Source organism: Hoplias malabaricus, chromosome 8 (genome assembly GCF_029633855.1).
Source record: "Hoplias malabaricus isolate fHopMal1 chromosome 8, fHopMal1.hap1, whole genome shotgun sequence".
Classification (NCBI taxonomy): domain Eukaryota; kingdom Metazoa; phylum Chordata; class Actinopteri; order Characiformes; family Erythrinidae; genus Hoplias; species Hoplias malabaricus.
The window spans coordinates 3,693,774-3,706,692 of record NC_089807.1 but is presented as its reverse complement, the minus strand read 5'-3'; the positions used below and the strand labels follow the sequence as shown (position 1 = coordinate 3,706,692).

Genomic DNA, 12,919 nt, shown 5'->3' with positions numbered 1-12,919 from the left:
TTCCTGCCTTATGCAGGAATTTTATAAACAGAGTCCCCATGTATGTCCTGTCATGGGCTTGAACACCAACACAAAAGCAGAAATGTACAATTCCAGGTTTCATTCTTAGCTGTAGACCAAACAATTCTCTTTTCCGCAGGAATGGCATTTTATTCCATCTCGGATGTGGCTGACCGGCTGCTGAGCACCACTGCTCACCCACTGCCATGCCTTGAGGAGAACTACTGGCTCTCTCGTCCTCTCTCAGACTGTTGCAGCCATTTATTTCCCCTGCTGGAAGAGTTGAGTCCTGCTGGAATGGCTGCCTTTGACCTCGCCTGCTGCCAGTGTCTACTGTGGAAGAGCTCGCGGCAACTGCTGGATACTGCAGAGAGGAGACTACATGTTTCACTGGAGAGCAGAGGTGCACTACATGGCCAGATTTTAATATCAGTTAATGAGTTTAGCTACTTTTGGGCTTAGAATAGCTGGTACATATGGAAGTGCAGACAACTACAATGGTACTCTGAAGTTCTTCACATGAATGTTCTATCATCTAGTGTATCTAATCTTCCCAGAAAAGTAGAAACTGTTACTGCAGGAAACGCAGGACAATTTTCACTGGGTTACACTTCAGGCACCACTATGTAATATATTTACCTTAAAATTACAACTTCAAAATCATTGTGATGCTTCACTGGCCTGTTATATGGAGAATAGAACCTCTGTTTTTGCAACTCTGGGCCCAGCACTGCAGGAACTCCACTATGTAACTTTTGGACAAGGGTAGGAAATCACCCCCCACCAGCCCTTCATCTTTACTGATTTCAGTACAGTACTGTTGAAATGATTTATGCTTGGGGAAGCCCCAGGAGCAAAAGCCCTAAATCTTACCTAGTGTTGCTTTAACAGATCACTAATAAGTAGGTAGTATTTCCGAAAAAACAATTCTGAAATGTTTTTCTAAAAAAGATTTTAAATAGCATCAAAAGCTTTTGGACACATTCACAAACTGGAAAATTCTTCCTGTCCCCTCAGTTTTATCCACACTGCTGTCAGAGATACACTACATGTCTAAGTATCCAGGCAGTTCTTCTAATACATGCACATAGGTTTGGTGTGTTCTCCCTGTGTCTGCGTTGGTTTCCTCCGGGTGACTGTCTGTGAGGAGTGTGGTGTGTTCTCCCCGTGTCTGTGTGGGTTTCCTCCGGGTGACTGTCTGTGAGGAGTGTGGTGTGTTCTCCCTGTGTCTGCGTGGGTTTCCTCCGGGTGACTGTCTGTGAGGAGATGGTGTTGTGTTCTCCCTGTGTCTGTGTGGGTTTCCTCCGGGTGACTGTCTGTGAGGAGTGTGGTGTGTTCTCCCTGTGTCTGCGTGGGTTTCCTCTGGGTGCTCCGGTTTCCTCCCACGGTCTAAAATCACACGTAGGTAGGTGGGATGGCGACTCAAGTGTCCATATGTGTGAGTGTGTGTCGTCCTGTGAAGCCCCCTCCAGACACACCGTGACCCTGAACTGGATTAGGGGTTACAGACAATGAATGAATGAACTGAAAGGCATTGACCTCTGGGGGAGTGGCAGCTAAGCGCCAATATACCCAAAGCCGACTGTTAGCTGAAGGAGTCCAAAGTCCCCCAGAATTGAAAATGCATAATAGGAGCAAAAATACACAATGGCAATAAGAATGCTTCACTAGCTGTGTTTCACCACCAGGTGTGAAAGTGGACCCAAAGCTACTTCACTGTGAAGGAATTCGTGGGTTTCCTTCTGTTCTGCAGCAGATCAACAAAATCCTTAACAGAACAGGTGTTGGAAAAGGCCCACCCAAATCAGGTACACAAGCAAGTCTTTTAATTAAGCAAATCATACAAACTGACTGACGTTCTAGTTTCTTTCAATAAACTCTTATCTTAGGAGTATGTTACTAAAAGGTATAAAATGCATGTTGCAGTGATTTATTTATAATATTACATTTCTAACCATTTTAAATATTAAATAAAGTTTGCATTGAATTTAATGACCAAAATCAATATTACTGAAAAATAATTACTGTGGAAGCACTAGGGAAATACCTTTATCTATTTAAAGAATTTTTAAAAAATATAACATTCTGTCTCTTTTTTTTTGATTCTCTCGCTCTTGTTAGATGGTAATGGTGAGGAGGGAGCTGTTTTGACTCCATTTGGTTGCAGTGCTCAGGAGGTGCTGCTGTGTTGTTTTCCCTCTCTGATGGAAGAGACTATTGCTGCTCGCCTCTCGCTAATCCAGCGCTTGGAGGTCACCCTTCAGACTCTCAGGTCTGCAACGGAAATGTCTGGTAAGATCTTGTAATCATTTATATTACTGAAATTGTCTAATTGTCTATTGTTTATTATATTGTGTTTTTCTGTGTGCTGTAGGTGAGAGTCAGTCGTGTAGCTGTGTGTTGGCATCTCTTCTGGAGCAGGCGGGGTTAAGGCAGTCAGAGCTGGAATCTCACCCTGTTCGCTCTGCAATGAAGCAGCTGCTGCGCTCACTGGACCAGCTCTGCCCATTTGAACCAGACAGTGCAACCTGCAGACCAGACTACATGCGCAGCTTCCTGGACTACATCAACATGCTTGCGTCTGTGCTAGTCCGCAGCCTGGCAAATGAAGGTGAGAGTAACTTGTTATATTTTTGGAATTCTTAATTCTTGTGTTAAAAAAAGTTAAACAAGTAGCTTATTTATTTTATATTCTTAGTTATTTTGTCAATTTACCAAAATATAGATCATGGCACCTGGATTAAGAGTGAGAGACTTCTTTTTAAAGACATTAACCTTCTGTTTATGTACTATGTGTTTTCAGATCAGAGTTCAGAGGTGAAGCTGGGAAATCCTCTCCTTGTTCTCCAACAGTCCCCCACCCAGCTGCTCTCACATCTGCTCTTTGACAGACAGGTTGGCCCAGACAGGTACTTCAAATTGACTTGTTTTATTTCAGCTTTTTAATTATAGTTTATTGTACAATGGTCTTATCCTATGTTTATTTATTATCTATTATGTTTGTGTTTTTGTAGGGTGTTGTCTCTGCTACATCAAGAGGGTCTGTGTGTAAGTGTCCAGCAAGTCATAGTGCAGCGCTGCTGTGATCCCCTGCTACTGTGGGACCCTTGCATCTCTAAGGTCATGGGAGTCTCTGGAGGGGCTTTCTGCCCAGCTAGCATTGCCTCTCTGATCCGACAGCATGCACAGGAGCATGCACCTGCCCTGCTTGAACTCTGTGACCTCTCTGACTGTTTGGACCCTTCACTGGCCTCCGAACCCAGCTCAGAATCTGATGCATCTGTGGAAACCAGTTCTTCCATTTCCCCTCCCTCTCCATCTTCATCTACAATTTATTTTTCTTCTTCGTCCTCAGGCTTTCTGCTTACACCTTCGGCGCTATCTTTCCTGAAATCTCGTTCTCCACTTGTAGCTGCTTTGTCATGCCTCAGCGCCGGCCGAAGCGGAGAAGTGACTCGAGCCGGTCACTCTTCATGGCCCGGACTGCCCTCATATTTCCGGAGTGCTGGACGTAAAGAGGTGTCTCTGGATGCTGAACAGATCTCCAGAGAGGCTGAGGTGCTGCTGAAGGACTTCCCCATACTCAAGGCTTTCCTTTGGGATGCAGCACAGCCTGTGCTAGGCTCAACTGAGGCCTCTGATGAACTTTGGGCAGCTCTTTGTGGAAAGGCTATAGTGGGAATGCTGTTTTTTGGGCCACAGAGTGGGGCAGGACAGTCGTTATTGGCCGAAGCGTTTCAGCATGCTCTGAACTCAGGAGAACTGGACCGAGCTCTGGCCCTTTTGGAGCTGTATGCTCACAGCGGCCATCAGGAGATGCTGAAGGACAGACTGCTAGCATGCACAGCATTGGAGGGTAGGAATTACATCATATGGATTCATTTAGCAAAACTGCCTCTAGAATACACTACTGGTTACAGGGTCATATGGTTTTTACTAAAAATGGTGTGTTTCATTCAATATTTCTATGAACCATTAGCTTTGGTTAGTCTCTGAGTAGAAGTAGACGGTTACCTCACTGCTGTCTCACTGCTTGAATGTTTGTCATCTGTTAATATCTGTGAATGTTTCTGTTTGTAGGAGATCATGGCACAGAGCAGTTATTTCAAGTAAAGGACTGGCAGCTTCGTGGACGTGTGGCTCTTCAGGGTTTGGATCGCTGGCCTTTGAACAGCTGCCTTGAGCTGCTGAACTTCTGCCTCAGTGACTCCAGCGTCAATGACCCACTAACACTGCAGCTTCAGCAGAAAAAACATGAGCTCAGCATGTACCACAAGGTCTGTCTTGTCGATAATTACATAAATGTGTAACAACTGCTATACTGAGATTTGAAAAAGCACAGTGAAGAATTCACTCCAGCACTTACTCTTATCTCTAGCCTCTAGTTTTATCCAAAATGTTGTGAGAATATTGAATCTTGGACACAATGATATGAATCAAATCTAATCGTGATCAGTGCGTCATAATAAGCTGACTTTTGCTCTTTGTTGTTGTTGTTGTTGTGTGTCTGTGTGTGTGTAGATGCTGAGTTTACAGCCCCTGTCACAATGGCAGACATGGCAGGAACTAAAGGATGAGTCCAGAAGGAATCCTGAGTCAATGCTGTCACTCATGCTACAGACACATGTCAGTCTCTATGATAAAAACCTGAAAGTATCAATACCATTTTCACAACAAATTTTTTAAAACATTCAAACAAGTATTTATTTGAAGGTAGAGATGGGAAAGGTTTACAGAGATGTTACTAGGACGCTTTTTTGGTCACTCTCTCCCAACCTCACTCGGAGCATACACAAATTATAGGGATTGTAAAAATGGGATATTTTTAATATGAATAATTTTAAATGAATGCATTTTTTTTAAGTGAGAAGCACTAGCATTGAACACACATCATTCTTTTGTATACTGTGTTTACTAAATTGTTTTTTTGAGGGCGTAAACAACATTAGAGGGATGTTGAGCATGCTGATGTGCTCAAAATTGAAGATGCAAATTTAAAACTATTTTTAATGTGTGAATGTGGTTGTGTATGTGTGTGTTGTTAGGAGTTTGAGCTGTGTGCTCAGTGGGTTCAGCTGTATCCTGTATCAGAGCAGTTGAAAATCCAGCTTCAGACAGAACATCTGCTTTATTTGCTGGAGAACAGCCGCACAGAAGAGGCATTCCAGGTGTGTGTGAAATTGATCATATCTTTATGATTTTAAGCAAGATGCAACGACACATTTCTCCATGGTATGACTGTATTATTTTGGTAGATAGATTTTTATAAATTCCCATACGTTTGTGATTAGGAATATGTGCATAGTAGTGGAATGCACATAATATATGACCAAAGACGTATGGACACTTGCTGCTATTTGGGCATTTGTCTCTCTTTGCTGTAGTAATAGCTTCTGCACTTCAGGTTTTATTCTAGACATTGGAAATTCTCTGTTAAGATTTCTTGGCGTTAACGGACGAGCAGCAGTGAGGTCAGGTACTGATGTTGGACAAATGGTTTTGCTTCACATACACTCATCTAAAAGGTATTCCACAGCTCCACAGCCTAATGCTGGGGTGGTTAATATCACTTGAATCAATGGTTATCATTGGCATAATAAACTTTGGCTCATGTGGCGCTGTTTCGGAGCATCCTATTTCATTGTTCTTGTTTGGAGAATATACACACTTGTGTGAAAACAAACAATTGGCACACCTTAATATACTTGAATTTTCTTTTGAGTTTTTTTTAAGTGTGTTTATTATGAATATTGATAGTAATGAGGTTTTTACAGAAGCTAGACGTTACTTGCAGAATCAGCTGATATATATATATAATTTTTTTTAATGGTATTAATCTTTCTTAAATCTGTTTCCTATTGCAGCTTCTCGAGAGCCTCCCTGATTCGTTGGCACTGGATGTGAGTGAGCGTGCTCTGGATCGAAGGCCGGGATTGTCTGCCTGCCACTTCCTGTCTGATTACCTCACACTGCACTTTCAGAGTCAAATGACTCCGGCACGAAGATGCCACATAAACGCACTGCACCTGGGCTCTAAGGTGTGTGTGTGTGTGTGTGTGTGTGTGTGTGTGTGGCAGCAGTTGGGCCTTTTACTAAACATTGAAGTATTGAAAATCAGGTTTATTTTCTTATTTGTCTATGTGCCAGAAATATTAATCTCAAATGAGAAAAGATGCTTTGCACCACCATTAGCTTATGTTGCTTTTTCCATCTACAGTCCCTGAGTTTAGTTGGTAATGAAGCATCCTTCTTTAATATAATCTGTGGCTTCATCAGGTACTGCTTACTCTTCCGGAAGCTTCTCGTCAGGATTATTTCCAGCTGCTGGCGGATCCTCTGCTGATGCTGGAGCAGCTGTTGATGAATCTGAAGGTGGATTGGGCTTCAACTGCTATCTCTACTCTCCGGAACCTTCTCCCAGCACAGGAGGCTGGCATCACCAACCAACACATCGACACCCTGCTGGCAGAGTACAGCCAAAAAGCGTTGGACTTCCCCTACGCCCCACGAGAGAGATCCCGCAGCGGTAAGAGCAATACCTCGTCGTACCGCACTGGTAAATAGGCCACAGGTACAGTTTTGTTAAAAAGTGTTTGATGATTTTTTAATTTTTTTGCATGTTTTTCACTCTTCAATGTTTCAGATCATCAAACAAATTTAAATCCAAACCTATATTTAAGTGAAAATAACAAAAATGACAGTTTCTTGTGACATTGCGAGAGTACAGTTGGAACAAGTAATTATTCAGTGATAAGTAATGCATGTTAATAATTAGTCTTTGGTCATTTTTTGTTATATAAGACCTCATGTCCAAGGAGATTAGTTCATTTCTTTATCCTCAGATATTTTAGCACCATGTACCTCTCCATACATCTTATTTTCATCCTAAAAATGATCTAAAACAAACAAATTGCACAAGGTTAAGAAGGTAATTGGTCAATAGTTTGTACACTCAGTTTGCAAAATATATAAATGGAGCACACAAACCCACTTTGAGAATGTTTAACAGCTGATGTGGTTACAAATGTATTGAATTTTGTTTTGTTCCATTTTTGCAGACTCTGTTATCAGTTTACAGGATTTTTCTCTCCAGTGTCCTTCTCAGGACAGTTCTCTGTCCTCCCCCAGTCACACACCCCCTCCCTCTGCAGGTCAGCGTCAGCTACAACTAATAAAAGATTTGGCTTCAGTGTTTTTATCTCTGTTCATTTTGACCATTTAGTTTCAGTTTATTAGATCAACTCAATCTTAACAGTTAAAGTTGATACAACATGTGTAAGCTCATTGTTGGTTCTCTGTGTAGGTGGTACTCCCATCCACACACCGTCTGGCTCGGTTCAAGATCGCGATAGGGGATCCACAGGGAAAAAGGTCCGCCCCACAGCCAGTGTTTTTACCCCACCGGAGAAAACACCAGAGCGCAAAGACTGGGTACCAGACCACCAGAAACACATCTGCATGGTCTGCCAGAGAGAGCGTTTTACCATGGTGAGACTTTGACTTACACAATATGTAAGAATAAGTCATGTATAGGTTGAAAATTAAAATGCTGATGACTTTACCCTAAATGTTGATGATTAGCCAAAATGTTTGTGCTTTGAAGCTAATTTAATAGAAGGTTATATCTTGCCAATTACTATTATACAAACTGCTTGTCTAAATCGTTCAGGCTTTGACATGTTTGTAAATTAATGTAAAGCAACATTTATTCTCGTAGCCTCAGTAATAAACTAGATTTTAAGTTTCTGACTAAGGATTGTCTTACTCTATTATAGAAACAAGAAAATGATAATGTCAGTAATTTAATGGAATAGTAGCCACCTGAACCATAAATTAATTTCCGGAGGATTACTTTATAATCCAAGATAATTGGTAGCAACAACATATTAAATGCAAGATATCTACTATATCAGTCTTCTGAATTTTATTATTATTAATCTTCTGCCTGCTCCTTCTGGTCAGAAGCCAACTTTTAGTATCTGTGCTTTCATTATAAAACCATACTGTTCAATTTTTGTCTTTTTTGTCTCAGTTTAACCGGCGGCACCATTGCAGGCGTTGTGGAAGGCTGGTGTGCCACGCCTGCTCCAGCAGAAAAATGGTAGTGGAAGGCTGTGAGGAGACGGTCAGAGTGTGTGACGAGTGTTACAATTTCTTTCATGAGGAGTAAGCATATTTCTAGATTTCAGACAGGACCATATGGACTACCTGTTTAACACATTATTTAAAGTCTGCCTGAAATGCTCGATGGTTGAACCCTTCCAGATGAAATTATCAATAAAATTAGAGCGAGATTTCTTTAGGGTTCTCTGTTAGGAGCCAGATGTCTTGATATCCTACAAGAAAATCTATAATTGATTAAGTGAGTTCTATAATTTTGCCTTACAACACCTCCATGACCTCCCCTCGATCATCCTTTCATTCATTCATTATTTGTAACCCTTATCCAGTTCAGGGTCGCGGTGGGTCCAGAGCCTACCTGGAATCATTGGGCGCAAGGCGGGAATACACCCTGGACGGGGTGCCAGTTCACAGGGCAACACAGACACACACACATTCACTCACACACTCACACCTACGGACACTTTTGAGTCACCAATCCACCTACCAATGTGTGTTTTTGGACTGTGGGAGGAAACCGGAGCACCCGGAGGAAACCCACGCAGACACAGGGAGAACACACCACACTCCTCACAGACAGTCACCCGGAGGAAAACCACGCAGACACAGGGAGAACACACCACACTCCTCACAGACAGTCACCCGGAGGAAACCCATGCAGACACAGGGAGAACACACCACACTCCTCACAGACAGTCACCCGGAGGAAAACCACGCAGACACAGGGAGAACACACCACACTCCTCACAGACAGTCACCCGGAGGAAAACCACGCAGACACAGGGAGAACACACCACACTCATCACAGACAGTCACCCGGAGGAAACCCATGCAGACACAGGGAGAACACACCACACTCCTCACAGACAGTCACCGGGAGCGGGAATCGAACCCACAACCTCCAGGTCCCTGGAGCTGTGTGACTGCGACATTACCTACTGCGCCACCGTGCCACCCTCCCCTCGATCAGTGTATTAAAAAAAATGTGAACAAAAACCTACTTAAAGCTATTCTAGATCTATGCGTGTGTGTACATGCCTGTAAAAAAATCCTGTCTCACTCTGATGTCTGTAGTTATATTCAAGTGGTCATCTAAACCGCATACTGTTTAATCAATTTTTTAGATTAGAATCATATCAAAACACTGGATTTTAGCTCAGTAATATGACAGTGGCATGTATACTCATACACTGATTTCTTTTCAAATTTCTTGGTCTTAATATGCACACAAATGGACAAGGTCTAGTGCTGTCTCTGACACATTGTGAAATTCTCTTGCTATTCTATATCTGAAAATTCATTATGTACCACTGACTCCCACACACATCCAGCAAGCATGGTACTCTGTATGGAATGGAGAGACACACATATGGTGTCCAGGAATAGCTGCTTGTTCAGAAAAGTTCTGTTGATTTGTTGTAATTAATTTCCTTACACTGCTTTTGTGTGTGTTTCTGTTGCAGTTCAGATGAAGAGTTCGAGGAAGCAGACGGTATTTTCTAATCGCTAACCTTAATTCAACCCATTCATTTCCATTTATTGCATAGTGTCCTGTGATACTAATGATCTGAATCTCTTCGGTAGCTGATAGCCCAGACTCTGTTGATGGGGTTCTGGACAGTGTTCTCAGTCTCCCTGAGATTCCTCAGAAGCAGTACAGGCTCAGCCCAAACTCAGCAGAGAACCAGCAGATACACAGCGAGTTTTACTATGAACAGGTGACTTTATTTTTCACAAAGCTAACTCTGTTTATCCTGCAGTTACTGCTTATGTGGCTATAAAAATAGTATCAAATATTTTACTTTAATTTTAAGTTTTTCCTAGTGTGTTAAACTTTCTGATCTGTCATATTTCTTCCCTGAATGTGGACTTTATAATGCATTATTTAATTTAGATTTTATTTGCAGCATATGCTTTCTTCCGTCGTCACTCTTTCTTGTGTGTTTTTTTCCCCCCTCAGGCTCCCAGTGCTTCGCTGTGTGTGTCTATCCTCTCGCTACACAGTGACCACGCTGCCTGTGGGCACCAGCTGATCGGACACTGCCGCTCCATCTCCCGTAAACTCACCAATCCTGAAGTTGATGCTCGGCTCCTCACAGATGTGATGCAACAGCTGATGTTCAGCGCTAAGCTGATGTTTGTTAGAGCAGGACAGAGTCAGGACCTGGCCCTCTGCGACAGGTAGCATGCACACTCAACATTCTCACCAACTACATACCAGAAACAAAACATACTGAATTAAACAAGAAGAGAGCAATGATCAGAAATGATTCTTAAGCCATGGACATTACTTCTTTATTTACCATGAGCTATGTCATTTAAAAAGTTCTAATGCATGCTGTCCCTTCTCTCTCTGCAGCTACATCAGTAAGGTAGATGTGCTGAAGATCCTGGTCATTGCTAATTATAAATACATCCCATCTCTGGACGACATCCTGGAGCCGGCAGCAGTGAGTCGTCTGAGGAATCAGCTGCTTGAGGCTGAGTATTATCAGCTGGCTGTGGAGGTGAGGAACTCTAGCATCTCATTCTTCACTCCTAACAACATTTTAGATTAAACACCTAACAATGCACCTAATCATTGTTAAAAATAAACACTTGAATGTAATGTCAGGAGTAGAATTTGATTATGTAAAGTTCTAATTCAGATGCTTATATCTTTACATTTTAATGATGCATTTATTGCAAGTGTAATATACTAACGATAACTAATTCTAGTGTTCCTGAAGCAGTGCCAGAACATTTCAAAAGTTGTTTATACTGTAGCTAGCAGTATAAATTGAGCTGCTATTATTGTAGGCTGTAAAATCTTAATTATTGTAATTTACTATAAAGACTACTCTTGGGGTGTGTGAGAGAGAAAGAGAGAAATGCTAACTGACTGTTTTTTCTAACCTTGTCTCTACAAGGTTTCCACTAAAAGTGGCCTGGATCCCAGTGGAGTGTGGCATGCATGGGGTATGGCATGTCTGAAGGCCGGGTGCCTCGGTGCTGCTCGGGAGAAGTTATCTCGGTGTCTGAAAGCTCCTGTGGACAGAAACCAGCTAAACATGGGTCCCAGACTTCTGCAGGAGATCATCCAGCACCTGGAATCCGTAATCCAGCCAACACTCAGGACGGTACGTTCAGAACAGAGCCTTAAGTCGAGCTTAATTAATATAGTTATATAAAGATAGTATCACTTTATCTTGATTTGTAATAAATTTATCTTTTTCAGATTTGTTCTTTTTTTTAGCACACACTACCAATTTTTAGCAAAGGCATTTCTGCCAACAAGTAATATCTACTCCAGGTGTTCTGGGTGCAGGGTAGTGGTGCTGTCCAATTTCTTTACATAATGCTTTATTATAGATGCATTATTATTATGCTATGAATGCTTATCACCGTCATGCCTTTCACTCTCATGTGACTGCCCTGGAGTCACCATATGGCCATATTTGAACAACATTGACAGTTGCCATGAATCTTTTCCTTCCTGATTGATGATCCTCATATTTCAGCAACAGTCAGGAGAAAATTTGGAGCTGCCTGCTATAGGAAAATTCATTGCCCTGAACTGAACAGGATATTTTATGTGTTTGTCCCTTTCCCAGCAATCTGGGAAAACTTTAGTGGCCCTTTTTTCTGGAATTACTGACTGATTCATGCCAAGCAGACAAACCTGCTTTATAAATTTGGAACAGATGATGATGCTACACAATTTGGAAAAAAAAAAGATAATTTAAGAGCTGAAAAATTTACTGATGTTTCAGTCTGCTATTTTAGTAATGACTTGGAAAATAAAATTGTCAATCATTATTTAGACAAGACTTGCGCTTCACACCAAGAGAGGCACTTTGATGAAAGTAGATATACATACAGTATTAACATGGAGTATTATAGCTGTGTGTACATACATAGAGTATTAACACATAGCTGCTAACATATGCTAAATGCTAAAAACTAAACCTAGTTGTGTTTGTGTGGTTACAGACAGTAGATGAGGATATCCTGACATCTCTAGCAGAGCTGGAGGAGGCTCTGCGGGAGCTGCCTACTGTGGATCGGATGGAGGTCCGGACACAGCGCTGCAGTAACTTTCAGGAATGTCTGTACTACCTGCTAAACTATGGCACTCACCTGAGCTTCATCAGCTTCTACCTGCGCCATGACTCCCTGAAGGATGCTCTCACACACCTACTCAGCAAGGTAATTGAACACACAGAGATCCATCATTACAGTTTGACCACCCATTTGTTTCTACACTCACTGTCCATGGTTTCAGCTCCACTGACCACACAGGAGCATATTGTAGTTCCTCAATTACAATTACATTTTTTTTCTCTGCACACATTTTTCATTCATAGCTAGAAACCACAGTTTGTTCGTACTTTTGTTTATTTTGCAGCAGATGTTTTAAGATTTCAGCATGCACTCTGTTAACTAATGGGGTAGTTAAGCCAGCAAAACCACAAAATCCAATCTGCAGTACCAAACATGTCTTGTTGGTCAACGGTATTTGGGAATACATTTGAAAAATTTTTAACTCTGTCCAAGCCCTTTAACAATGTCTCTCTCTGTTATAGGAGTGTCCTGAAGAGGTGTTCCTGGAGGGAGTGCTACAGCCCTGTTTAGAGAGGGGACGTTTGGGTGTTCTCCAAGGGCATTTGGAGTCAGTAGACCCTTCATTAGAGAGCTGGGGGCGATACCTCTTATCATCCTGTCAGCTGCTCCAACGCAAAGGCCATTACCACACACTCTACCAACTTCAGCAGTTCATGATGGTACCAAAAACACAGACGTACACACGTGAACACAC

General features: G+C 42.0%; 1 protein-coding gene across 1 annotated transcript in view; it reads left to right on the top strand.

Annotated features, from left to right (window-relative positions):
* The window catches only part of zfyve26 (zinc finger, FYVE domain containing 26), a 34,024-nt gene that overhangs the window by 11,244 nt on the left and 9,861 nt on the right, over positions 1-12,919 (top strand). Inside the window, exons 15-35 of the mRNA XM_066680014.1 lie at positions 140-403; positions 1,689-1,808; positions 2,122-2,292; positions 2,375-2,611; positions 2,804-2,909; positions 3,015-3,856; positions 4,081-4,277; positions 4,522-4,626; positions 5,046-5,168; positions 5,865-6,038; positions 6,277-6,526; positions 7,059-7,151; positions 7,304-7,488; positions 8,033-8,166; positions 9,585-9,613; positions 9,706-9,839; positions 10,082-10,302; positions 10,481-10,628; positions 11,031-11,240; positions 12,094-12,309; positions 12,687-12,884. Of these exons, the coding sequence (XP_066536111.1) occupies positions 140-403; positions 1,689-1,808; positions 2,122-2,292; positions 2,375-2,611; positions 2,804-2,909; positions 3,015-3,856; positions 4,081-4,277; positions 4,522-4,626; positions 5,046-5,168; positions 5,865-6,038; positions 6,277-6,526; positions 7,059-7,151; positions 7,304-7,488; positions 8,033-8,166; positions 9,585-9,613; positions 9,706-9,839; positions 10,082-10,302; positions 10,481-10,628; positions 11,031-11,240; positions 12,094-12,309; positions 12,687-12,884 (4,157 nt within the window). The remainder of the gene's footprint in view (positions 1-139; positions 404-1,688; positions 1,809-2,121; positions 2,293-2,374; positions 2,612-2,803; positions 2,910-3,014; positions 3,857-4,080; positions 4,278-4,521; positions 4,627-5,045; positions 5,169-5,864; positions 6,039-6,276; positions 6,527-7,058; positions 7,152-7,303; positions 7,489-8,032; positions 8,167-9,584; positions 9,614-9,705; positions 9,840-10,081; positions 10,303-10,480; positions 10,629-11,030; positions 11,241-12,093; positions 12,310-12,686; positions 12,885-12,919) is intronic.